Genomic DNA, 25152 nt, shown 5'->3' on the forward strand with positions numbered 1-25152 from the left:
ATAACATCCCCACCCCCCCAATCCTAATCTGCACAAAGAAGATTGTCCTCCTTGTATCTCCCCATCCCGCATCTGCCGCTGCCAGCACTTAACACACGGGCAGAGCCACCGCTGCCCCACCAGCTGCTGGGAAATAGGGATGTGATGCCCGGTGCTGGGCACAAGCGTTTCCTCTGTCAGTGCTGAGCATCCATCATTTGTCATCAGTAAAAATAATAGTCCTAAAAGTGTCGTCGTCGTCCCCCCCCCCCCCGATTGCCAGGCGGCAGGCGCAGGGCTGCGGGTTTCCATGGCGATGCCGTTCCACAGGGATGGTACGGGGGGGATCAGTGATTCCTCAGTTTGGGAGATGGGACGTGGGGCTGGCAGAGGGAGTGGGGATAGCATCGGCTGTGGTGCTGGTGGAGCGACCCGAGGCCAAGCCAGATCATCCCCTCCTTGGACTCAGGCAGCATCACCCAAAAAAGCAGGGAAGAACCTCATTGGAGAGGACAAGGATGCTCCTGCATCCCAGAGGTGCCCCTGGGGCAGTGCCCTGCACCCCTTGCCCATGCAGGCACATGGAACCCCTGGCTCCTCCTCATTGATTCCCATCAGTACCCTGCTTGCTCCCAGCCCCACATCACCCTATGGCCTCCCACTTGTTGCCTCCACTCTTAAATCAGACTCCAGCCTCCTTTGGCGGGTGCTGGATCAGGGCAGCACCTCACCCATCCCAAACAACAGCCACCATTGCTTGGGTGCTGGTGCATTGCCTGAGTGCTGCTGCTGCCTGCTGCTCCACCAAAGCTCCTTTAAAGACATAATCTGCTGTTAATAACCACTTTATACCCAACGTGGCTAAACCCTGGGATTGCACTTCACAAACAAAGCCCGAGTTTTCTGCTGGAGCAGCTCCATGGGTTGGGAATGGGGAGCAGCATCACCCATATGGAGCAAAGTGGGACTGGTGGTTGCCACCACAACGCTGTGGGGCTGAAATAGCCATGTCCTGGGTCACTCCTCTGCAAGGGGGTTTGCCCCTGTGCTGCTCCAGGGCTGGACAAGGGCATCACTGGGAGCTGGGGATACCCCACTGGGGGGCATCCCTGGCTGCCCATAGCCCACATCATGTCCCTCCAGGCTCCTGTTCTGCCCTGCTTGGTTTTTGCTTCCAAATGGAGGGTTTGCCTCTTGATAAAGGATGTTTCCAGCAGCCCCAGTCCCTGCCCAGTCCCCAGGGAACAACATCCCACTTGCAGCCTCATCCTGCAAATCACAGGGACCCAGTGCCCGCAGCTCCAGCAGGATCGGGTGCCCTGGGGAAAGGTAGGTGTGAAATCACACCAGAAGATGCCTATTTTGAAGTTTCCAGGTTCACTGGTGTTTTTAGGGCAGCGCTTGGAGGCCACCTGGAATGTCACCTGCAAGCTCCAGCAGCCGGATGGGACCACAGGGCACCGGTGCAGCACTGTGGGCAAAAGGTGGGAACAGCTTTCATCCAAGCATGGACACAGCTCTGACCCTGCCAGGCTCCATCACTGCGGGTCACTGAGCAGCGACAGCTCCTTTGCATCCCGGCTCTGGCTCCAGGCAGGTCTCGCCTGCCCGATCCCCCCCTTTATTCCCCCCCTCCAGCACCACCACAAGGACAGCCTGGACCACATCCTGACCGGCCCCCAGCCACCCCCCTCTCTTCGCCAGGCACAGAGAGCTTGTGGCTTCCTCTCAGCTCTTTAGGAGATTAAACTTTTATAAGCAGAAAGGTTTCTGGGCTCTTGGCTCCGCGGCGCAGGAACCGCAGCCCAGCCTGAGCCCGCACCCTGCCCACCGCTGGCTGCTGCCATGCAGGGATGGACAGGGCTGGATGCCCTGTCGATGGGCTGAGCAGTGGCAGGGACATGGCTGCCCATGACCTTGGTGGCATCCTTGACCTGGAAATCTCCTTCTCCTGCGTTGCCAGCGTTGCACTGCTGCCTGCCGCCACCTCGGGCAGGGTGCACGGCGCAGGGCTGGTCCTGCTGGCACCCTCGCCCATGCTGTCACCCGCTGCCATGCCACCAATGATGTCCCAGTGCCCCAAATCCTCCCTGGATCCTTCTCAGTGCCTCTGCAGCTGGAGCTCTGGGATGCAGGAGGGCCCAGAATACCCACAGGCATCGCAGTGCTGTCCCAACCATGCTGCCACTCGACGTGTGAAGACATCCATCCCCTGCAGAAGGCACACAGAGCTGCTTCCCCTTGGAGACATCCCCTGAGCTCAGCTCCCGCCACCCCAATCCTTCCACATCCCTAATCCCTGATCCCAACAATAGGATGGGGAAGGCGCTGGCAGTGCCACCATCAGCCTGTGTTGCTTCCCACCAGCACAGCCCTGTGCTGCCGCGTCCCTCAGCAAAACCCTGAGCCCCACGGAGGGGTTTCACCCCGGTCCTGTGCCCCGGTGGCAGCTCTCCCCATCTCCCCTCACCTCACACGGGGGGGGTGTCCCCTCTGCACCCCAACTGGGGCAAATGCCAGGGTCTGGAGACAGCCGGTAATGGGGAGACAGGGAGGGCAGAGCCTTTGGGTGGGATGGAGGCCTCCTCTAACTGCCTGTTGAATTATTCAGGAACGGCATTAACTTATAAATGAGTGTGTTTGACTGATTTTGTGGTTGGTGTACAGATAAATTCTAATGAAAGACAGCTACAGGATTTTAAATAATTAATTAGGCTGCCACTTAACAAAGCCTATTTGGCACTCTATTTCCTTGCTTAACAAGACAAAAACTTTAAGAATAGGTCGTGCATTAGCCCACAGGCTCTTCAATTTGCATGTTGTTTTCCCAGCTCCAGAAATGAAAACTGTAGATCTTGACCTTAACAGGCTACCCCTGGTGGGATGCAACCCTGCTGCCTGCCTCTACCTCAGGATCCCAGTTTTCCAGCCTGGATGATGCTTTTTCTCCAGGTAGCAGCATCAAGGCTGGGCACTGAGGCTGGGAACCGGATCTGCTCCATGGGCTCAGGGTTTATTCCCAAGACCGCCAGCCTGGCTGGGTTAACACGCTGAACAAAGCCGAAGCAGGAGCTGGAGAAAGGAGCATCCAAGCCGCAAGGTGACATTCCTCCCAGTGGGATAAAGCTTCCCAGTGGGAAAAAGCATCCCCGGGATGGCAGCGGGGTCTGTGCCGTGCCTGGAGATCCGCACCCTGATGCTGGGGGGTGCTGGCACAGCATTGGTACCTTCTCCCGCTGCCGGAGCCTCGCTGGAGAGGGGCATGTGGTGATGGTGGTGGTGAGGGCAGGGCCCGGGGCTGTGTGGTTCACCCCAAACTGGGGTGTGCGCTGGGAATGGGGGGGTCCGGCCGGGATCCCCGCCGCCGTCCCCGGTATCTCCCCAGGGCTGACCAGGGTGCGGCGGAGCAGGGGGTACTGCACGCCCCCCGTCCCGTCCTGGACCCCCCGGGGGAAACCGGCTTCTCCCTTCGTTGTGATGTCAAAAAGCTCCCCTATGATGTCCCAGGCGGTTGCCATGGAAATAAGCGTGATGTCACAGCGGAGCGAATCTCCTCGGGGGGGCGGAACGGGACAGCTCGCCCCAACTTCCCCGCCGAACCCCCCCCGCGTCCCCCGCTGAGCCCCGTTTCCCGTTCCCTCGCTCCAGCGGACGAGCACCGACGCCCCCCCGCGCCCGCCGCAGCTCCGCTGCCTCCGGGACCCGCCGTACCCCGGCACCAGCGGGACCCGCCGCGTCCCCGGTCCTGCGGGACCGGGCGCCTGCCGCGCCTCCTTCCCGCTCCTCCCGCTCTCCTTCGCTATCGCGCTGCGCTCCCTCCGTGCGCCGCCGGTGCCGCTACCCGGGGACCCCAGGGGGTACCCGAGCATCGGTGTCGGTAACGCGGCGGCGGCGGGGGGCGCCCGGCGGCGCAGCCCCAACTTCGGCGGGGAGACAAACTTCGGGGCCGGCCCCGCTGCCCCCGGTGCCCGCGGTACGCGGTGCCCTCCCGGTGCGGCGCTCACCTTGGCGGAGCATCTTGGAGCCGGGGCGGGCGCGGTCTCCCGGCGGCGGCGGCGGCGGCGGCGCTCAGAGCCGCGGGCGCGGCGGCGGCGAGCGGCAGCGGCGGCGGTAGCGGTGGCTGCTCCTGCACCGGGAACACGGAGCCGGGGCCCGGGCGAGCGGCCCCCGCGGGGGCATGGTGGGCCGAGCCGCAGCGGCACCGGGGAGCGCCGGCCCCGGAGCACCGGGAGCGCCGGCCGCGCCTCTGCCCGCCGCGCGTCCCGCCGCCGGCTTTTAGGGGGGAGCCGCCCCCTCGGGGCTGGGGCCGCCGCCGCCCCCCACCCCCTCGGACCGAGCCTATAAAGGGGCGCCCGGTGCCGGTGCCGCGCTGCCTGCAGCGGCGGGCAGGGCTGGGCAGGGCGGGGCGGGGCAGCGACGGGGCGGGCAGGACCGGGCTGGGCTGGGCTGGGCTGGGCGAGCCCTGCCGGGCCCCCCCTTTTCCTCCGCCGCCGCCGTCTCTCCCGCCTCCCGTGGACAGTTCGTGAAAGTGCCGCTGCTCCCGTTCCCCGCTCTCCCTCCCCTCCCCGCTACCCCCGGTCCCCTCCGCCCCACCGGCGGTCACAGCCCAGCGCTGCCCCTCCGGGGCTCTGCGGTCCCCCTGGGACCGGCCGTCATCCCCGCACCATCATCGTCCCCTCCGCCGTCGTTCCGTGGCGTCGTGTGTCCCCACCCCCGGTGTCCCGGTACAGCATCGGGGGTCTGCTTCCCGACCCGTGCGCGCCTGCAGGGGTCACGGCTGTCTCCGCGGTCCCGTCTGCCTAGCGCCGGTCATGCCGCTCCCCGGGGACCTGCCGTCCCTTCCGCCTCTCATCGCTCCCTCCGTCCCCCGGTGTCCAGATCGCTGTCCCTGCTGTTCTCGCTGTCCCCTCTGCCCCGCACGGTCCCTGTCACTCCCTACCGTGCTTTCCGCCCCGTATCGTTCCCTCCGCCCTACCACTGCTATTCCGCCGGGATCACGGATGCTCCACCGGGAGCTCTGCTGTCCCCTCTCCCCTCCCTAGTCCCTGCTATCCCCGCACTCCTCACCGAGTTCCCAACGTCTCAGTGGTCCCGCTGTCCCCGGGCTGTCCCTTCTGTCCCTCTCGGGTCCCTCTCGCCTCCTCCCCTCAGTCCCGTTAACCCACCGGGAGCGCTGCTGTCCCCACCGCCCCGCCCGGGTCCCCGCTATGCTCGGGGGCATCCCGCTGTCCCCCCGTCCCCCCCCGGTCCATTACCCGTGCCCCAGGGGTCCCTCCTGCCCCACCCCTCGCATGGCTTTGGCTTCTGCTCCCTGACACGGGTGAGAGAGGACACGGCAGCAGCTCCGGTGCCTTCTCCCCATCCCTGCGTTAACGTTACCACCGGCAGCCCCGGAGCCGTCATCACCGGTATGGAGACGCGGCGGGGCCATATCCCCGGTGCTAAACGTGGCATCCCGACCACCACAGCGCTTAACACATCCCACTGCACACCCAAACGCCCGTGGGGCACCGTGTGTGTGACCCACCGCTCCCCTCCGCACCGCCCGTCCCGTCGGTCGCCTGCCGGTTCTTCCCCCCCCCCTTCCCCATCCCTCCCCTACACTCGATCTCTCGGCCGGCGACTGCTCTGGCCTAGCGCGGGGCTCGCTTAGTGCTGCCTTCCCGCCTTCACGTGCTCCAGAGCAATGGCGGCCTCCGTGAGGGTCGGCAGCGCGGCCCCGGTGCCCGCCTCAGGTGGGCCGAGACCGGGGTTAACGCCGTTACCGGGCTCTATTTCGGTTCCTCGGCTCGGCCCGGCCCAGCAGGCCCTTTGACGGTTCGGCCGTGGGCCGTGCGGGGAGGGTTCGCTGGCTCATGAGTGCCGGTGTTGGGCTGGAAATAGTGAATAAGCGCCCTGCTGTCACTCCCCCGCCGAGCCGAGCCGAGCCGTGGGGAGGCGGGTGGCGGCGGGGGCCGGCTCCGGGATGAGCTGCCCGAGGGACGAGCTTGGCTCACCCGCTGCTGTTGCCTTTGTTTTCCCCGCAATGGGATAACGGGATCCCCTGGATAAGGCAGGTTGGACCCCCACCCACCACCACCATCGGGGTGCTGTGGATGAGGCATCGGGGGTTGTGCCTGCTGGTCCATTGAATGAGTCTGCCCCCTCTGTAGGGGTGCTTTGTGGGCAAAAAAGGGGTGTTTTCACCCCCAAAATGCCATAGGGCAGAAACTCACCCCCTTCTGTTTGCTTATCCCCGGGGGTAGTGTAAAGGCAATGAGGATTGTGCCTGCTCTTGGGGCCATAGTTACAGTGGGCAAAAAACCCCATGCTTTTACCCCCAAAATGCCATAATGAAGGGCAGAAACTCACCCCCTTCTGCCCGCTTGCCCCCGGGGGTGCTGTAAGGGCAGTGAGGATGCTGGTGGTCCATGGGGTACGTATGGGGCGTGCTGCCCTCCTGGCCTCTCCTTTAGCCCCCCCCCCCTTTTGTCCCGCAGGCCGAGGCCGTGCACGGCACGTGGCACAGCAGGTTCCTGAGGAGATCCTTGGGAACGTGGAGCTACGGGAGGCGGCAGAAGCCCTGCCCCGAAACTACAACTTTGAGATCCCCAAGACCATTTGGCGCATCCGGCAGGCTCGGGCCAAGAAGGGTGAGCACCGACCCTTGGCAATGAGGGGTTTGGGGCTGCAGTGCGGTGGGGTGGTGATGCTGAGCCCCTCGGTGGCAAGGGGAGCTGCATGGGCCGGGTGTGGGGCTTGGGGAAGCTGGGCAGGGACGGTGCTGAGCTGCCCTGCGTGTCCTGGCGTGTTTGAACTCTCTCTTGGCGAGCTCTTCTCCCCTCGAGGGGCTTTAATAGATCTGTATCTCTGGATTGTAATCACATTGGACAGGACAGGTTGAGCTGCGCGGACCTGTCAGCCTGTGAGATGTGTCTGGGATACCAGCCAGGTCCCTGCTGCTCTCCTCTTTCCCTGCGCTTTCCTGCCATGCTGCTGGGGCTGGGCAGAGAGAGCCCCACAATTCCCAGCTCCAGGGGGCCTGGCAGGGAGCTGAGCCATGCTATGGTCTGGTCTGAACCCTCCTTAGGGGCTTGCTGTAGCCCTGGGGAGGTGGGAAGTGGCTGTGGTGGCCCTGGAGCAGGCGCCGGGATGCTTTGGGGTGGTGCCAGGGATGGTGTCCGCCCCCCCCCACTCAGTGTGTGATCAGCTGCAGGCATCATGGCATGGAGCATCCCTGGGTGTCATCAGTGTCCCCTCCCTAGCTTCATATGTAGGCAGGGATCACTCCCAGGGTTGCTGGTGCTAGAGGCTCCAGGCAGAGCCACATTTGGAATGCTGCATCCACCTGGGAATGTCTCTGTGTGCTGCAGCCGGGCTGGCAGCATCAGAGGGGATGTTCCAGGAGCTGCTGCTGGGCTGAGCCCGGCTGCGATGCCGAAGGGTTGGAAGCTGTGGGGCTGCCCGGTCCATCCCGGCTGCGGTGCGGGACGCGTTGAGGCTGCCCATCCGTGCAGCTCTGGCTCTCCTTGCTGTGTTCTGCTGCTTGGCACCTCCTAATTAAATGTAAATAGGCGTCTGGGATTTAGGTCTGGGAGCTGGGATTGCAGCCCATCAGCCAACCAGCCGTGCTGGGATTTAAAACCCTGCCTGAGCACAGCCCAGTCAGGGGCTCGTTGCTGGGGGAACGCAGCTTCCCATCGGGATGCAGCCAGCCCTGCCTGTGTCCTGCGTGCAGTGGGGCTTGGGGGGTGTTATCCTTTCTCCCTGTATTCCATGCTGGCACAGAGCTGCCTATTGCCTTCGCTGGGAGAGGTTTGCAGGTCTGCTTGTTGGCAGAGGTCCGGGGTGGAGGGCAGTCCCAAATGGTCCTAAATGTGATGGGGAATGCCACGGCCCTGATCCAGGGTCAGGCAGGGGCTGGCAGAGTGCAGGCAGCTTCCCTTGCGCCCTCTGGGTTGGAGCAGGGTGAGATTAACCCAGTTTAGGTCAGGTCTTTACATAGCTCCGTGCTGGCCAATGGGCTGGGCTTGGCAGCACAGGGATTTCTGTTGGAGGGGGATCTAAAGAGGATGCTTGGATAGATACTGCTGGGATGGGGAGGTGAGACAATGGGATTAATGGGGCCTCCTCCATTTATCTCCTCCTCCATAGTCCCTGCTCCTTCTACACTGGCGTGGGCAGCCCTGCGGGGATCCAGGAGGGGCTCCTGCCTGGACCCCAGGCACTGGGGGGCCCAGCTGGGCTGCAGAGGCAAAGGGATTGTTCCAAGCTGTGAGGAAGGAACAAACCAGGCAGCATCATTTGTTGATGAGTGTATTCCTGCAAGGCACAATGCAGCGTTGTTCCCAAAACAGGGAGGGAAGCAGGGAGAGGAGGTGTGGGGAAGGGCAGCGGGGATGATCAAAGGTTTGGAACAGCTTCTGTCTAGGGCGAGATTAAATAGATTTAGATCCTTTAGCTGGGAAAGAGGTGAACGAAGAAGGATATGATAGAAGGATGTAGAACAGTGAGTGATGTGGAGAGGCTGAATAGGGGATGATTATTCACTCATTCCTGTACCAGCAGAACCAGGGGCACATTATTAGGAGCAGGTTTAAAATAAACAGAAGAAAGTGCCTTTTCCTGAGCAGCACTTAATTAAAATGTAGAAGTCATTACTGAGGGAAGCGGGAGAGACCGGCAGTGTCAGCGGGTTCCTAATGGGATGAGGGGCTGGATCCAAGCAGGGGGAATGATACAGCCCAAAGCAGGACCGCGTGCACCCCGGCTGCCAGAGTCACTGGGGTTTTGGGCCAATTCCTGGCTGGTTTGGGTTTTTCTGTGGCCTGGCTGGTACCCAAGTCTCTGCTTCAGGGTGTCCCCTCCAGCCCCTCGTAACCCCGGGGCTGTTTCTCTTCCCAGTGGCCCTGCAGATGCCAGAAGGGCTCCTCATGTTCGCCTGCACCATCGCAGACATCATTGAGCGGTAAGATGACAGCTTTTCCATGCTTCCCTGCTCCAGGGGCTCCCGAGGGGATGGGGCTGTTGCTGGGAATGGGACGGCTGCTGGATGGGGCTGCCTGGGCAGGATGAAGCTCAAAGCTACTGCTGAAAGGGAGGCCCAGTGTGATTGCCCTGGCGGGGACACCTTGGCCACATCCAAGCGTAGGCAGCGCTGTGGCCCTGCGGCAGATCACAGGGACCTGCTGCCAGCCCTGGGGACAAGGGACGGGCAGGGTGCCAGCCTGGTCCTCGCTGCTGTGCTGGGAGCTGGGACAAGCTCAGGGTTGGTGCTGGAGCCGGGGAGCAGCCGTGTTAACAACCGCCTGACGCCAGCGACGGGAGGGAGGGCAGCGGGGCCACCGCTGCTGCGCACGTCTCCTGTCCTTCCTAGTGCCACCATCCCATCCCTGCTGCTCTCAGGGAAGGCCTGAGGCCATGGTGGTGGCCCAGAGCGGGGGGGGGGGTCTGTAAGCAGCCCCCGCCAAGTGGCTCCTTTCTTCATTCTCAATGCCACTTGGGAGGTGAAACCGGAGAGGAGCTGGCTGTAATGTCCCTTCCCTGCTGCCTCCCCAGCCCCTCCCTGGTTTTACCCAGTGAAGCGGTGCTAACAGCACCCTCTGCCCCATCTGCCATCGGGGTCGAAGCTCTCATTAGCGAGCTGCCTCCTTGCTGCCGCCAGCCGAGCAGCTGGAGCCGTGCCGGGTGGGAAGGGGGCCGTGCCTATGGCTTTGTCCCTGCTTTGCCATCGTTTTCCCCCGCAGGATCATGGCAGCCCCACGCTCGGGCTGGGCGAGGGAGCAGGGGGAAGGTGGGTGCGGGCAGGGGATGGGTGCTGGGGGGGGCAGGGGATGGGTGCGAGTGTGGGCAGCTCCGTGTGGGCTTGTCCCTTTAAGTGGAGCTGCCTCCTCTCCGGCTTTGGCACCCAGCCGCTTTCATGTCTCCGACTTCAAAGGCAGCGGATTAAGGGGTTTCTTTTATCTGAATGAAACCTTAAGCCCCACATCCCAGTGGATGCAGGGTGCTGGACTCACCCTCTGTACTGGGGGTGCTCCGGGGGGGTGCTGGCTGCCAGGGTGAGAGGTTGTGGATGGAGATGGGTGCTGCATGGGTAGAGGTGCCCAGCCGAGAGAGGGGACGTGGCAACACCTACGGGTTGGTGGTTGGGATTGAGATGGCTTCAAGGCCATGTCCTTGCCTCGCTCCCACTGTGCAGCACCCCAGTGCCTTGCTGGGAGCAGTGGGTGCCTCATTCTGCCTGTGGATGTGGCCATGCTGGGTACCAGCAGTGGGTGCTGGAGGATTGTGGCCATGGGCAGGATGAGCCCAGCCCTGTCCCTGCTCCCTTGGGAACACGTTTGGGACCCGGTTGCATGGCTGTAGTTGAGGTGTGAATCGTCAGGTGGCCTCCTTAGCGCTGCCTCCTCCTGCTATTAATATTCATCACGGGCATTGATGTGGAATCATGGCTCCGCTGCTCCTGCTGGCCCTCCTCACCCCCTCCTCACCTGGCAGTGGGGCTGGACGAGCCTCTGATGTGACAGGAATCCACATGCAGTCAGGCTGGGGATGGGAGCTTGGGGTGCTGTCACCCCTGGGCGGGGGGGTGTGTGCATGTTCCCTTCCCACTGGGGATAGAGGGGATGGAGGACTGAGCGTGCCAGGGATACCTGTGCCCACAAGGGGGGCATTGCTCAATGCAGCCCTTCTCCCAGCTCATCCCTGCAGCCTTCTGCTCCCTCCTCGTTGTGGGATTTGGGGCTTGGGGATGCCAGTGAGCTCCTCCTCTGTTGTGTGCCCCGGTAGTGGCTGCAGAGCCGAGCGTGGGGCTGGGACCACAGTGCCCATCCCTGGGTGTTCCAGCTCGACTGGCGCTGTGTCTGCTGCTGCTCAGAAGGAATATTTATCCCTTCTGCTGGAGCTGCCTTTCAATACACTATCTGTGCCATGACCCTGTGGTGCTGGAGCGCGAGGACCTGGCCTCGCTGCGCTGCAGCACCGGTGGCTTAGGGAGGATGCGGTGCTGTGGGTCCATATGTCCCTGTGCAGGGGGATGGCAGTGTCACCATGTCCCTCACTGCCATGTGGAAATCAGCAGCCCCCCCGGAGGACACCCCCACCCCCCCCCCCCCAGCATCTTGTCTGGTCTTCCCAGCATTGCACTTGCCAAGCCCCGAGGGGCTGCGGGGATGAAGATGTAGCTGGAGTGTCACCGTGTCACTGCTCTGGAAAGGAGTCTTTGAAGGCAAGAGGCGCTCACAGCATTGACCGGTGTGTGAAGCCCGCTTAATTAGCGTTAATGGCTTTGTCATTACCGAACCCACACTGGGGGGAGCAGCTGTCTGCGGGGGGGGGGGGGGGCGGCAGGGCCGGGGTCTGCTGAGCTGGTGGTGGGGCGGTGGGCTGCCAAAAATGCATCACGACGCTCTGGCAGCACCTTCCAAATCGGCTCCGTTTGTCACGGCTGATGCAATCCGGCGCAGGGTAACTCGTGCTGGGGGGCGGCAGCAGGGAGAGGAGCGTGGGGTGGGAGGGGGGGGGAAGCTTGGACTGCGGCTCCGGGAGGGGGGCAGCCCCCCAGCCCAGCCGTTGTCGTGCTGAGGAGGTGGCAGCGGTGCCCCCCCCTCACCTCCAGCTCCATGGGGGTCTGTGCAGCAAGGAGGGGACCCCTCCTCTCGCCACCCCAGGAAGGATCAGGTGGGGTTTTGATGCCGTGTTTAACGTCAGCTCTTGGGCTTCACGGCTGCTAATCCCTCTGTCTGCCTGTGCCACAACGGGGTGAGTGGCTCCTGCTAAGCAGTCAGTAGGGATGGGCAATGGTGGAGGGGACCAGGGGTTGTTCTGCTGTCCACAGAGGCTGCCCTTGTCGCAGCCTTAGCACCTCCTAATGACCTGATGGCTTTTGGGTGTCTCTGTGAGGCGGTGCTGGGAGCGCACAGGTCATCCTGGTGCCCGTGGTGCCACGGTGTACAGGGATGTTTCAGAGTGATGGGGGTCTTGAATCATCTCTGGTTGATCTGTATAGTGTTAAACGTCCATGCAGACAATCCAGCAGCTTTGACATCGGTTTAAGTGCCCCACTATGGCCAGTGGTTGTGACAACAAGGACAAAATAGCCCCTTATGGCTGGTCCCCAGTGCCACTGAGCAGCGCGGTGAAGCTGGCAGCATCACTGAGAGGTCCCAAAGGGCCATCCTGGGGCACTAACCCAAGTCAGGATCCAGCCCCAGCTGCACAGAGACGGAGGTGGGCCGGCCAGCGCTGCTTTCCCTTCTCCCCTTGTCCTCCAGGCGCAAGCTGGAGGTGCTGGCAGCGGGTGCTGCACCGCTGTGCAGGGGAATTTAATCACCATCATTAACCGCACAACAGCATCATTAGGGAGAATGAAGTTCTCACTTCATTGGAGATGTTTAAAACCTCAGCCCGGGTGATGATGGTGTGGGGGGGACGTGGCAGGGGGGAGTGTGTGGAGCCTATATTGCTGTCACCTCCCAGGGCTGTGATATGCCTGTTGTGGTGTGGTACCCACCACCGTGCGCCCCATGCCGCCTCCTCGTGTCCCCATGGAGCTGACACCAACGGGCAATGCTATGGCCTGGCCCTGGAGGAGAGGGGACAGGCACCTGTGTGCTGCATGGTCATGGTGGCTCTGCCATGCTATGAACCGTGCCTGGTTTGCCTTACTTTGTTCCCTAAAGGGCCAGCAAAGCCGGGGTAGCCCCAGGACATGTCCTTTGGGATAACGGGGCTGTCCCTGGCACCTCCTGTGAGGACAAAGGAGGTCCTGAGGGAGATGGAGGTGGGTGCTGCACCTTTCCCTGTCCTGACCCGGCAGCAGGGATTGCCCGGCTGCAGCAGGGCTCTTCCAGCGCCATTTGCAGGAAAATTGCAAACTCATTATTTTAATTAGGTGCAGTCTTCCTGTGCTAATGAAGTTGGGAGTCTGGTAATGGGGCTTGGTGGCTTCTCCACTAATTACACGCATTGTTCTCAGCCGGGGCTGCGCTCAGCCCCCTGCGCCCGGAGAGCAGCAGCCACTGCCATGGGCTGGGTTTGGGTGCTGCAGTGGGTGTAGGGTGGTGGGGTGACGGTGAGGCTCTGCCTTTACCCCAGGGGACAGGGCATGGGGTATTTGCAGGGCATTATCCCCAGGCAGGGAGGTGACAACGCGCCACAGTGTGACTGTGCTGTAAAGAGCCACATGCAGATGAGGCAGGTGGCTGTGATCCAAGGAGCAGCCCACTCCGTGTCCCTGTCCCAGCAGAGCACACAGGAGCCCCAGCTCCATCCCCCCGGGCTGGCTGCACTCATCCCAGTCCCCACCAAGGGCTGGTGGCACCAGGCACGATGGATGTGCCAGAGCTGAGGACTTCTCTCTGATGGGGAGAGCAGCGCAGCTTCACAGAGTGAGGAGCAGCACGGTATCATTCGCACACTGCTCTGGTGTCAGGGGACCCCACGCTCCTGCCAGCACCAAACACTCCCATTTATTTGTCTAGGAGCTGGGATAAATCAGTCCTGCTCCAGCCTGGCATCTGCACTCAGGTGATGGGGACTGGCTTGCCCCATGCTTGGGCACATGCTGGCCCTGTATCTGCTGTCTCTAGCTCCCACCTTGTCCCTGCGTTGTTGTTGCTTCCATTCTGCGTTGGCCAGGGGAGAGTGGGGCTGGAAGGGTTTGGGGATCCCAGTGGCCTGGGATCGGGGCCGGGCAGGCACTCATCCTGCCAGCACTGAGCATGGTGCTTTATAAATGGGATTTTGGGAGCCATCTGTTTAAAAGAGGAGGCAATGAATTAGGGGGAGATGAGAAAAATGCTAAGGCCGGGTGGTTTCTCAGAATGAGCCGAGCTTTGCGGGACGTAAAAGATGAATAACCTCCCCGTGTGTTCAATATTCATGAGCTCCCAGCTGTAGTGAGCAGCTCGGTGCTGAGTGGGGACAGCCCTGTCACCGTGTCCTCCTGCCAGCACGCTGCCGGGACCTCTCCATGGCTGTCACGAGTCGCAGGGACACAAAACACCCTCAAGGATGCTCCTGTGACCGCAGCTCTCCTGCATCCCGGTCCGGCCTGGTTGGTGCGCAGCTCCCTGACCCGCATCGCAGGCAGGTTGCTGCTAATTGATGTTTCCTTCCTCTGTAGTTTGATGAAAGGCTCCGGCGACACTGAACTGATTAAAACATCAAGGGGAGGCCCCCGCGCTTGCCTTTGATTTGCCTCAAGGGATGATTGCTGCTCCGCTCCAGCAGCCAGCCCAGCCAGCGCGGGTGACCCCGGTCTGTCCCATCCTGGTGCCTTTGGGCTGCTTCTGGGCACCCTTCCAGCCTCACCAGCCACAATGGCAGCACCACTGGGCTCCATCCTCACCAAGCATCATCCCATGGCCCCTTCCCTTCATGCTCAGCCGTGGCTCTGCTCCCTGCACCGGCCAGGGCAGGGCTCAGCCTCATCTCTCCCTGCCTGCGGGCTGGTGGCCATGGGATGCCGGCTGCAGCCCCACACGCTGGGCAGGGGCCACGGGTGCCTTTGCCCTCCTCCTTCCACTGTTGCTATTTCACTTTCTTGCTTTTCACCCCCAGGGACTTTCTCTGGGGTTTGGGCCAATTTGCATACATTTTAATCTATAAAAAATTAAGCGGCGCTGGCTGCTGCTCTGAGTCAGACCTCCCCGTCCTGAATCTTAAGGAGCTGAATAATTTTCCACTTTTGCTGAGATGTGTGGAGTCTGATTCATGTTCATCTCATCACCTCTCATTAGGGAAGGGGGCTGGGGGCTCAAGGCGGGGTGGGGAAGAGCCTTCTCGAACCTTCCTAGCAGCCCCCAGCCACGCAGCGTGGCCGTGCAGGAGCGGAGGAGCCGTCCTCTCATTGCCAGAGGTGAGGGACCATGGGGTTTGGGTGCTGGCTGGATCTGCTCCATCTCCTGACAGTGCCCAGCTGTGTCCTCAGCTCTTGGGACGTTGCAGGGAGCGGGAGATGCTCAGGCTGTACGTGGGAGGTGGGGATGGCTTTGCCCTCTCTCCGGGGGTGCTTCCAGTGGAACTACTCCCTTGTTCCCCTCCCCGGGCGCTGACGGATGGGCCGGAGCTGTTAATATTCAGCACGCTCCACCATTTCTCCACCTTCTGCCATCTGCCCAGCTCTGCCCACCATTTCTATTCTTGCCACCGACGTTAACGCTCCCAGCGTGGCGCTCGAAGGGGGGAACGTGCGGGACCCTGGTCCCCAGCCAGCACCGGGTGCTGCTGCGGGGTGATGCTGTACCAGGGTGTTCTCCTCCCCTGGCGTGGCCTCTTCACCCCAGCCCCACGTCAGTGTCAAGGGGGACTCCACTGGCATCGAGCTACAGCCTCTGGTGTGACCTCGGAGTAAATAAGGAATTAGCATCTGCTTTAAGCAGCCCCTTCAGGCTCAGGGCTTTGTCATCGCAATACCTGCTTTCATCCGTGAAGTGCCACGGCAGCTCCCTGGGAAGGCAGCCAAGCTAATAATCCCCCCAAATGGTGCCGTAAAATACCCACAAAGGTGGCACCTTTAAATCATGCCAGAGCCTCAGCTTTGCCACCTCGTGCCCCTCAACCAGCCAGCGGTTGCCAAGTGGGCTCAGACTGGAGCACCGGGATGTTGGAGCTGGGATAGGGGAACAGCGCCAGCTTCATTCAGTGCTTTTCCTTGCCAAGTGCCAGCTAAGCACTGTAGCTGGTCCTGGAGAGCACCCAGCTTGGCCAAACTGGCACCCATGGGTGATGTAGCCAAGCACAAGTTAGGATACAGGGGGCTGGGGGCTCAGCCAGCCTGGTTGTGTGACTCTTCTGGCCCATCCCAGTGGCTCTGGTCCCCAGGGCTGGCTGGTGGGAGCGGTGGCACCGCGCTGCGCCGGGTCTCCCTGTGCTCCTCTCCCCGCTGGAGCATTAGGAAGCTGGCAGCGTATTGTTTGATGAGCAGATAATCCGCTGAATTGCAAACAGCTTTACCCAATTGAAGAGGCGGATTACGGCTCTCCAGCTTAATCATGTTGACATCTCAGAGAGTAGCCAGTGCTTGTCCTCTTCGGCTCGACGGCAGCGCGGGGTGTCCCCCCCCCACCATGGTAGCGATGCCCGCTGTGGGGCAGGACGTGGTTCTGCGGTCCCGCACCCTCCCTCACCGTTGTTCCTCCCCGCAGGTTCACCGACGCTGAGGCGGTGGTGATGGGCGACGTGACCTATGGTGCGTGCTGCGTGGATGACTACACAGCGCGGGCCCTGGGTGCTGACTTCTTGGTGCACTATGGACACAGCTGCTTGAGTAGGTGACACTCGCCCTGGGGCTGTGCTGAGGCAGCCATGCGTGGTGGCACTGCAGAGGCTGCCACCGTGCAGCGCAGAGCCGCTCCCCGCCCTGCTCAGCGCCAGCTCGGGGATGTGGTGCCAAGGGCTAATCCCTTCCCAAAGGGATTTCTGTTCTCCAGCCTTGCTTGCTGGCTCTGGATGGGGCCATGCTGGCTGGGTGGCTGCCTGCGGGCAGGATTTGGGGGGCAGCAGGGCTCGGTGTGCTCAGCCGTGCGCCGACGCAGCGCGCGCATCGCGGCGCCGTGCCCAAGAGCAGAGCGGCGAGGCCATGGCTTGGCAGGACCCTGCTCGCTCAGGATGGGTTTTTGGGGGGCTGCTCTGGGCTTTGGGGGATGTTGGGAATGATGATAAAGGAGAGCAATGTGCTGGGGATCCCGCTCATCCCGAGCTGGGGAAGGCAGCTTTGCGGGTGCAGCGCAGGCTGGGCGGGGAAGGGAGGAGGAGGCTATGTGCTCCCCAGGCGGACAGTACTCTGGATCCAGTTGCCATGGAAACTGTGCTGCTGTCCCAGATGCTGCTAACTTTGAAGTCCACCCAGGATGGAATCAGCCCAAAAATAACAATAAGGCACTCTGGGTTTTAAGGTGGATCTGCAGAATTGTCATAGCGAGCAGCAGGAGAGTGCGTCCCTGCTGCCGCCGCCGCGCTCCCGGCACCTGGCAGCCCTTCTGGACGTTTATGGGGCCGTATAAATGGGTTTGAAGAATCACACCAGGCTCTGGGTGAAATACAGACTCCCCAGCTGAGAACTCTGTCCTAAAAGCTTTGTCGGCGTGAGCATTTGCAGTGATAAATATCTGTGCTGAGTGCTTTGTTATGGAAGGCGGGTTACGGGCACCACTGGAACAGGGACTATAAACCCTCTAGTTTGTGGCCTGCTCTTCATGAATGAACAGTGGAGAGGGACCCTATATGATGGTGCTTAGGAGTGTGCCTGGGCAAGAGCTGAGCTGTTCCAGAAGACGGGAATCACATCTGGAACTGCTCCTGTCGCCAGCTCAGCCACTATCCGCTGCTTATGGCTCCGTGGTCCTTGCCTGCCCAGGGCTGAATGTGTCCCAGGGTGCTGGGCTCCTTTTGGGCTGCCCATGGTGCTGCTGTCACCGCTGGTGGGACGTGCCCCCATGCAGCACACGGGTGCTTGCCCTCTCCCTCCCGGCCCCGCGTGCCCCGCGGGAGGGAGTAATTTGCACTTAATTGTGATCAGGCGAAGAGCGCCAAAATGGGAAGTGAACGCGGAGCCGTGGATCGATGTGGACTCTGTGTACTTTAATTATTCACTTAATCGTGGTGACAGAGGCTTCTTAGCACCGGGGGTAATTAGATTTGTGTTCATTGATTCCCCAGGCTGCCATTATCCAGGAGAGAAACGAGCAGGTGCTCCCCATGGCTCCCATCTGCACGCTCTGCCTGGGGTGTCAGCAGGGGCAGAGGGGTGGCACAGAGCACCCTGGGGAAGTCAGGGCACAGGGAGCCCCACGAACGTGCTTTATCCCCCCAGCTGCAGACAGCAGCAGCCAGGGGCTCACCAGGACCCTGGGTGTACCCCACACTCGCACCCTTTCTCTTCCTCTCACCAGTTCCCATTGACACCACGCAGGGGCTGAAGATGCTCTACGTGTTCGTGGACATCAAGATCGACACAGCCCATTTCCTTGAGACCATTCGCTTCAACTTCCCAGCGGGCACCTCCCTGGCCCTCGTCAGCACCATCCAGTTTGTCTCCACAGTGCAGGTGAGATGGGGGCACCCGGGCAGTGCAGGATGATGCTCGTGTCTTCCTCCACCTCGACCCTGCTCTGTTTCTGTGGCTGGAGCGGCTGCCCCGGGGTGCTGGTGGTGCCGGTTCCCCTCTGTCGAGTCGCTGCCATAATATGCTGCTGCTGTAATGTTGATCAAGTACTTTATAATAACTCTGATCAATGTTTCATGGCGGCACCCTCCCTGCCTCCCCCGGGAGCTGCTCTGTAAATGTCAGGGCAGGCAGTGGAGCACTTGGCATTTTGATGCAGTGCCGGCAGCGGCAGGGGAAGCTCCGGAGGGTCTGTCTGTCTGCCCCTGAATAGCCAGCTGGGCAGGACGGGAGGAGATGAATGAGCCTCCTGAGCCATGTCTATCTAAACACGGGGCTACTGAAGCGTTGAGCATGTTCTCTTGTCTTTTAATTGATATGTTGGCTAAGCCTTGCTGAGCGTTTTGGCTGGGCAGGACCATTACCCAGCCGGGTGCTGCCCCGAGCAGAGCGGTTCCCCTCCACTGCCGTTGTGCTCAGGCACAACAACTGCGACTGCCAGGGCTGGGGTGTCCCCAACACTGCCAAGGATCACCAGCCTCAGCCACACTCGATGCCGTGGTCTGCCCTTTGCTAACCCCACGTCTCCCATAGGCAGCAGCGCAGGAGCTGCGCTCCCAGTACAAGGTGTGTGTGCCCCAGTGCAAGCCGCTGTCCCCAGGGGAGATTTTGGGCTGCACATCACCATGGCTTGCCCAGGATACAGATGCCATTGTGTAAGTACCTGAGGTCCTCCAGGCTCCTCCTGCCTGTACCCCCTGCCTGGGCATGGAGTGAGTCGAGGGGGGGGGGACATCCATGGGCATGGATGGGCCCCCTCCATCTCCCTGTGCTGCTCGGAGTGGTGTGTGCTCCTAGCACGGAGGAAATAATTGAGTCGTATATCAGAATAGATAATAGATGGAAGGGCAGGTGGATAATTGGAAAAGACAAATGGCCGGGGCCCAACATCACGGCAACATTAATTTTATTTAAGGACAGCAAATTAGAGGGAGCACTTCGCTTCCTATCACCTAATTATTTTAGGTAATGGAAATGCTTAATGTACTGTGAATACAGTGTGCTCCAGAATAAATAAACACAAGGACCCCACCCTTGGGGGGAGCCGGGGAGCCCAGGTGTGGGTTTGGGAATGCTGTGCTGGTGCATTCCCAGGCATGGCAGTGTGGGAGATGGGATTTAGGATTGCTGGGCATGGGATCGGGGGGGTCTTTGGCTTCACCCTGAGCCACACCAGTGGCAAGGGAGAGGTGCTGCTTTCCCTGTCTCCCAGGGGTGTCAGAGCAGGCAGGGCTGGCACTGCTTTGGTAAGGGTGGGCTGTTCCCAGTGCCGATGGAGCTGTGGTGCTCAAGTGCACGCATCTGCTGTACCTGCATCCTCCCCATGTTGTTATTTTCTTCTTCCCCCCATGTCTCTGGGGCTAACTTTTGCAGACAAATTAGCTTTGATCTCCCAAAATGTCATTCTCCAATTAAGGGCAAAATCTAGTCAAGTTTTACGTCTGAATTCATTTTCCAAGCCCTCACTCCATTAGGGCAGCTGAATGAAAGGCTTTGAAATGTAATTGCTGACTTGAAATCTGATTAGAAATGGAAGCAGCAACATCTGGAAGCAGGCATTGAGATGGAGCAGCTCCTGGCCACCAGGAGCATCCCTCTTCATTTCTCCCACCCCAGCCCGCCAGAGGGCTGCATGGAGATGGGGAGCTTTGCCCACTGCCCTGCATCCCAGTGCGGGAGCTTGCATTCCCAGCATCTCCACACACTGTGGCTTAGGAAACCAGCAGGCCCATGGATGGGGGCTGCTGTTTAATGTGTGCCATAGCTTTTCCTTCCCTCTCGGCAGGTATTTGGGCGACGGGCGCTTCCACCTGGAGTCCATCATGATTGCCAACCCCGGGATACCTGCCTACAGGTACGCACAGCCCACGGGTACCACTCTGGTCCCCAGAGTGAGGAGCATCCCAGCTTCCCCAGCATGCCAGGGACCGGTTCTCCCCGCCATCCCCCCCCCCCAAGCACCCCAAACCTGAGGGCTGAGCTGCAGGCAGGGGCACAGGCAGGTGAGGGGTGAAGAGGTGCAGGGGGTGATGAACACCAGCCATTTACTCCGCCTGAATATAAACATTTTGACAAGTACCTGTGAAAGCTCGTGGAGGTGCAGCCATTAAAGCCCTGGCTGCTGCAGGCAGAGGCCATAAAGTGCGATGATGAGGCTGCTGAAAGCAGATGAAATATCAAGAGTGAAAGGCTGGGGCCATTTGGTGAAATCTGAATTTCCTAGTAGGTCGTTTGTTACTAACGGGAGGCGCGCGTCAGGTTTATGGCGCTTGGGGAAGCTGCCGAAACCCGAGTGGGATTTGATTAAAATTCTCCTCGTCAAACAAAGCAACAAATCAAAGATTTCTTCATAATTGATGAGCTGGGATGAGGGGGAGCGCTGCACGGAGCTGAGTGTGGAGCTCAGGCTCTGCCACGTTGGGGGGCTGAGGTGGGACACTCGCCTTGTCCCCTTCTCTGTACCCTGAGTGAGCTGGCTGGGCTCTTCTGCAGCCAAAGGGAGGGATGCCCTGGGAGGCAATTAGTGCTAATGAGGGGAGGGTATAATTTGGGGCCCGCATGGAGGGAAGGGGTCGGTGATGGGCTCTGCTTTGCAGGTATGATCCCTACAGCAAGGTGTTCTCCCAGGAGCACTACAGCCACGAGCGCATGCACCGTGCCCGGCAGGACGCCATCCGCACCGCTGCCACTGCCCGCTCCTGGGGGCTCATCTTGGGCACGTTGGGGCGACAGGGCTCCCCCAGCATCCTGCAGGTACCAGCGCCTTCCCCGTGGACACTGGGCACTGCCCCTGGGAAGGGGAAAGAATGGTACCACTGGCGCTGGCCTCGCTGTTGGGGTGAGGGTAGACCTGGCAGCCCACTGCTTGCCACTGGCCTCTAGGCTTAGCTGAGCAGGCAGGGCAATTAGCAGCTGATGAAGGCCTTGTTAAACCTGCCCCTTGCTGGGGAGAGCTGGCCAGCCCTGAAGACCCCCCTGCATGGGCAGCTTGGCAATTAATTCCCTGGCTTTGCTTTAATTGGATGAACTTCCAAGAGGGTTCACTATCCCTGCTCAGCCATCGCACTGACACTTCCTGCACCCTGGCCAGGCGAGGGGAGTTCAGCCCCATGGGAGCGGGGTGCCCTGAGCCCAAGGTTTTGGGGAGCTGCAGGTGAGATTTGGGGCAGTGCAGGAGGAACCAGCGGGCAGAACTGAGTGGGGAGGGCCCAGCAGCTTCTGTTCTGCAGCAGCAGGACACAGGCATGGCAGGGGCTGGCTGGGCACAGGGTTGGATAGTGCCAGCTCCGGAGGACAAGGACGTCCGTCCCTGGCCCCTCCTGGGCCATCCTCCTCCTCCTCCCGTAGCTCCTGGCCGCAGGCAGCCCGCAGCAGGCGGTCGGCCCAGGGAAGGCAGCCGCTAACGAGAACAGATTGTTGTCATTGAGCTGTAATTACTTCATTAGGCTGAGGCACGCGCTGGGGAGAGCTGGGATGGAGCTGGAGCCACGGCCACCATCCCTGTCGCTGCGTGTGCCTTGCCACTGCCGTGGGGATGAGGCTGTGGGGCAGAGTTGGGACACACAGAGGGTCTGATGGCCAGGAAAAGGGGCCGTAGGGGGCTTGCCAGGGACATTTCTCTGGGCTCTGCTAACCCTGTGGTGCCTTTTTCCCTCCTGCAGCACCTGGAATCGCGTCTCCATGCCCTGGGTCGGCCCTTCGTAAGGGTGCTGCTGTCTGAGATCTTCCCCAGCAAGCTGCAGCTCTTCCCTGATGTGGATGCGTGAGTGCTGCTGAGCCCCCCTCAAACTCCCTTCTGCTGGGGTCCCCAGGGTGCCTCATCGCTGTCCAGGCCTCTGATTCCCATTGGAAGGTGCCCTGCTGGCGCTGTGCACCCTTGTCCTTCCTATGCAAGGAGAGGATATGGTTGTCCTTGGCAGGGTGGCTCTGCCTCAGCTTCCTTCCAGGGGGCTGCTGCAAGACTTTGTGGCTTCTTCATCCCAAAATCCTCATCCCTATTTATCACCATGCGTTTCCTTTCCAGGTGGGTGCAGGTAGCCTGTCCCCGCCTGTCCATCGACTGGGGAGAAGCCTTCAGCAAGCCCCTGCTGACACCCTATGAGGTGAGGACCCCCAAACCGGGCTGTGCCACTGGGATTCCCAATCTCATGTGAAACCAGTGGGATTCCCTGTGCCACAAGCTTCACTGCAGCAGTGCCCTGCTGAGCACACCAGGCTGGGACCTCTCCTGGACTCTTCCTGTCCCCTCCACAGGCCATGGTGGCTCTCCAGGACATCGAGTGGCAGCAACCTTACCCCATGGACTTCTATGCCAGCCAGTCCCTGGGGCCGTGGACGGTGAACCATGCCGGCACACAGCCCCTGCACCGCGGCAGGGTGGCCCAGGTGGGCAGCATGGTGCCACCAGCTCCCCTCTCCATCCCTTTGCCATCTCTCTTGCATCTCTTTGCCTCTTGGTGGCCTTGTGGGGTGGAAGGGACGGGCGTTGGGAGCATTGGCACGGGTTGAACGTACGGTACACGGTGCCATACGGTGTATGCGGTACCCGGTGTATGCGGTGCCCGGTGCCATGTGCCAAAAGCGCCACCCTGTGGCTTCCTTCGGGGTGAACAGTAACGGGGCCGGTGCCAGCCCGGTGGAGAGGAGGGGACCTCGAGTCTTTCCCCCGGTCCTTACCGGGGTGAGCACCCATCTGGCTCCACGGCTCCCCAGGAGGGGGGGGATCCCCCCAGTCGTGCCCTATGGGGTGCTGTGGGCTGAGCACAGGCAGGCTCATCACGGCTCAGGTCAAGGTTGGGACCCGGTTCTGACTCCCTTCTCTCTGCTGCAGGGGAAGCCACCCGTGCCCCCCAGCCCAGTGGAGGACGGGCAGAGCACCAGTAAGGACAGGCAGAGCACCAGTAAGGATGGGCAGAGCACCAGTAAGGATGGGCAGAGCACCAGTAAGGATGGGCAGAGCATCAGCACCCCAGCAACCTCCTGAGCACAGCCTGCACCCCAGTCCTCTGTCGCCATGCTCCCGGACCCGGCACAGGCACAGCGGGCAGCACCATTGTTCCCCCCTCCTCGACGGTAAGCACCACCGGGGGCTGCCGGTACCAGCACCTGCATGGATGGGGTGCACCCCATACTTTGACTGGATGACAGTACGATGGACGAGCCTTCCTGCACGGCCCCACCGGAGGTCCCGTCCCGTCCCACCGGGGGTCCCGTCCCGCCCCACCGGAGGTCCCGTCCCGCCCCACCGGGGGTCCCGTCCCGCCCCACCGGAGGTCCCATCCCGCCGCTCCCGCGGCATCCTTCTTGGCTCCGCGACCTCCCACCAGTAGGGGGCGCCCTCTTCCCCCGCGCCGTCCAATGAGCGCGAAGCGTTTCGGCGGGAAAAGGGACGGAAGCTGCCGGAAGTGTCTCAGTTGGCTTCCGGCGGCCACGGGAGCCATGTCGGAGCGGGCTCCGCTGCGGCTGCTGGCGCTGCACGGGTACCGGCAGAGCGGGCCGCGGTTCCGGCAGCGCACCGGGGCGCTGCGCAAGGCCCTGCGGGGCCGCGCCGAGCTGGTGCCGGTCAGCGCGCCGCACACCGTGCCCGGCGGCGGTGAGGACGGCAACGACGACCCCCCCCGCGGCTGGTGGTTCTCCGGGCCTGGTACCTTTGAGGCGGCGGAAGCGGCGGCGGAGCCGGCGGGGCTGGAGGAATCGCTGTCGGCCGTGGCGGCGGCGCTGGCGGAGCACGGGCCCATTGACGGGCTGCTGGGCTTCAGCCAGGGCGCGGCGCTGGCCGCTATGGTGTGCGCGCTGCGGGCCCGCGGCGATCCCCGCTTCCCGGTGGGTTTCGCCATCCTGGTGGCCGGCTTTGCCAGCAGAGCCCCGGCCCACGGGCACTTCTACCGGGAGCCCATCGCCCTGCCCACGCTGCACGTTGTGGGGGACACCGATGCTGTCATCGCGGCCTCTCTCAGCAGGGAGCTGGCGCAGTGCTTTGTGGAGCCTGTTGTCCTCAGCCACCCCGGCGGGCACTTTGTCCCTGCGGCTGCAGCACAGAGGAAGGCGTACCTGGACTTCTTGGACCGATTCTGCCCTGCACAGGGACAGGCTGAGCCCTTGGAGGCTGGGACGGTTTGATGACAGGCTCTGTAATAAACGGTGCTGTAGCGAGCCGTGGGGTGGTGACAGAGCACCGTGTTTGTGACCCCCAGAGGGGCCAAAGAGCTCTTGACACCTCCCTGCTGCTCTGCAGTGTTCGTCCAGGCTGAATGGCCCTTTGTCATCTCCCTGTTGCAGGCATGTTATAGATACGAGTGTGTGGGTACGATGGGGTTGAGGACAGGAGGGTGACCCTGTGCGAGGTGCTCTGACACTTAAATAGGTGTTCAAAGTCAGGGTCCCCCAGCAGAGGTCTGCAGCGCACCCGGCTTCTGCAGCTCTTACCCCAAAAGTTCATGTGCTTTAATATCAGTTTAAGCCAACCTTCCAGCTGGTCTGGGTCTGTAAAGCCTCTCGTGTGTGGCTGGTGTTCCTTTCAGGATTGAAATACCTGCTGGTTCGGTGTGTTGGGACCTTTTGTATCATCCTCTGTCCCAAGTGCCTTTGTGAACAAGAACTTGTCGCTGTGCTTTTGGTTCCTGTGTTTGCCAGAAACATGGAAATCTTTTATTATTATAATTTCAGGGGTCCTGCTTGACTGGTGCTCTCTGCAGCCCAGAGGTACCATACCCAGGGCTCCTAATCACGGCTCTCATTGGGGGAACAGTGCAATGGACTTGGTAAAAGAGAAAAATTAGGTGAAACTTCTTCATTTGCCCCTTGTTTGTGCAGTGTGGTGTGTGCACTGCGAGGGATGGAGGATGCTGTGGAAGGAGCAGGCTTCGGGACAGGGACCAGCAGCGCTTTCAGTGTTTGCTCAGCCAGGAACGGGCCTGGGAGCTGCACTGGGATAAAACCATCCCAAGCAGAAGCAAGTCCTCGTGCATGTGTTTTGCCCTCTGCCTTGTTGCTGGTTCTGTGGTGGCAGGAGGATGTGGGGCTCGGGC

The 25152-nt window shown here is 61.3% G+C and overlaps 3 protein-coding genes across 4 annotated transcripts in view; 2 read left to right on the forward strand and 1 right to left on the reverse strand.

Annotated features, from left to right (window-relative positions):
- The window catches only part of RTN4RL1 (reticulon 4 receptor like 1), a 28905-nt gene extending 24785 nt beyond the window's left edge, over window positions 1-4120 (reverse strand). Inside the window, exon 1 of the mRNA XM_061470033.1 lies at window positions 3984-4120. Within this exon, the coding sequence (XP_061326017.1) occupies window positions 3984-3996 (13 nt within the window). The 5' untranslated portion in view covers window positions 3997-4120. The remainder of the gene's footprint in view (window positions 1-3983) is intronic.
- A 1462-nt stretch (window positions 4121-5582) lies between these two features.
- Window positions 5583-23248, forward strand: DPH1 (diphthamide biosynthesis 1). 2 transcript variants are annotated; one of them, XM_061470056.1, is made up of 12 exons: window positions 5583-5714; window positions 6459-6611; window positions 8863-8926; window positions 16107-16228; window positions 17853-18007; window positions 18659-18780; window positions 19911-19979; window positions 20722-20878; window positions 21787-21887; window positions 22149-22227; window positions 22379-22510; window positions 22956-23248. In XM_061470056.1, the coding sequence occupies exons 1-12, from the start codon at window positions 5666-5668 to the stop codon at window positions 23106-23108; spliced, it is 1356 nt and encodes a 451-aa protein (XP_061326040.1). In that variant the 5' UTR covers window positions 5583-5665; the 3' UTR covers window positions 23109-23248. The 2 variants fall into 2 exon arrangements, with proteins under 2 accessions (XP_061326040.1, XP_061326041.1); XM_061470057.1 differs by lacking the exons at window positions 5583-5714; window positions 6459-6611; window positions 8863-8926 and adding an exon at window positions 9595-9751.
- Window positions 23249-23445: 197 nt separating this feature from the next.
- Window positions 23446-24277, forward strand: OVCA2 (OVCA2 serine hydrolase domain containing). Its single transcript, XM_061470058.1, has one exon. The coding sequence runs from the start codon at window positions 23483-23485 to the stop codon at window positions 24242-24244; it is 762 nt and encodes a 253-aa protein (XP_061326042.1). The 5' UTR covers window positions 23446-23482; the 3' UTR covers window positions 24245-24277.
- Window positions 24278-25152: the final 875 nt, after the last annotated feature.

Source organism: Pezoporus flaviventris, unplaced genomic scaffold, assembly GCF_033815535.1.
Source record: "Pezoporus flaviventris isolate CSIRO_AGI_PZ_B2104156 unplaced genomic scaffold, CSIRO_AGI_Pfla_v1 ptg000063l, whole genome shotgun sequence".
Lineage (NCBI taxonomy): Eukaryota > Metazoa > Chordata > Aves > Psittaciformes > Psittacidae > Pezoporus > Pezoporus flaviventris.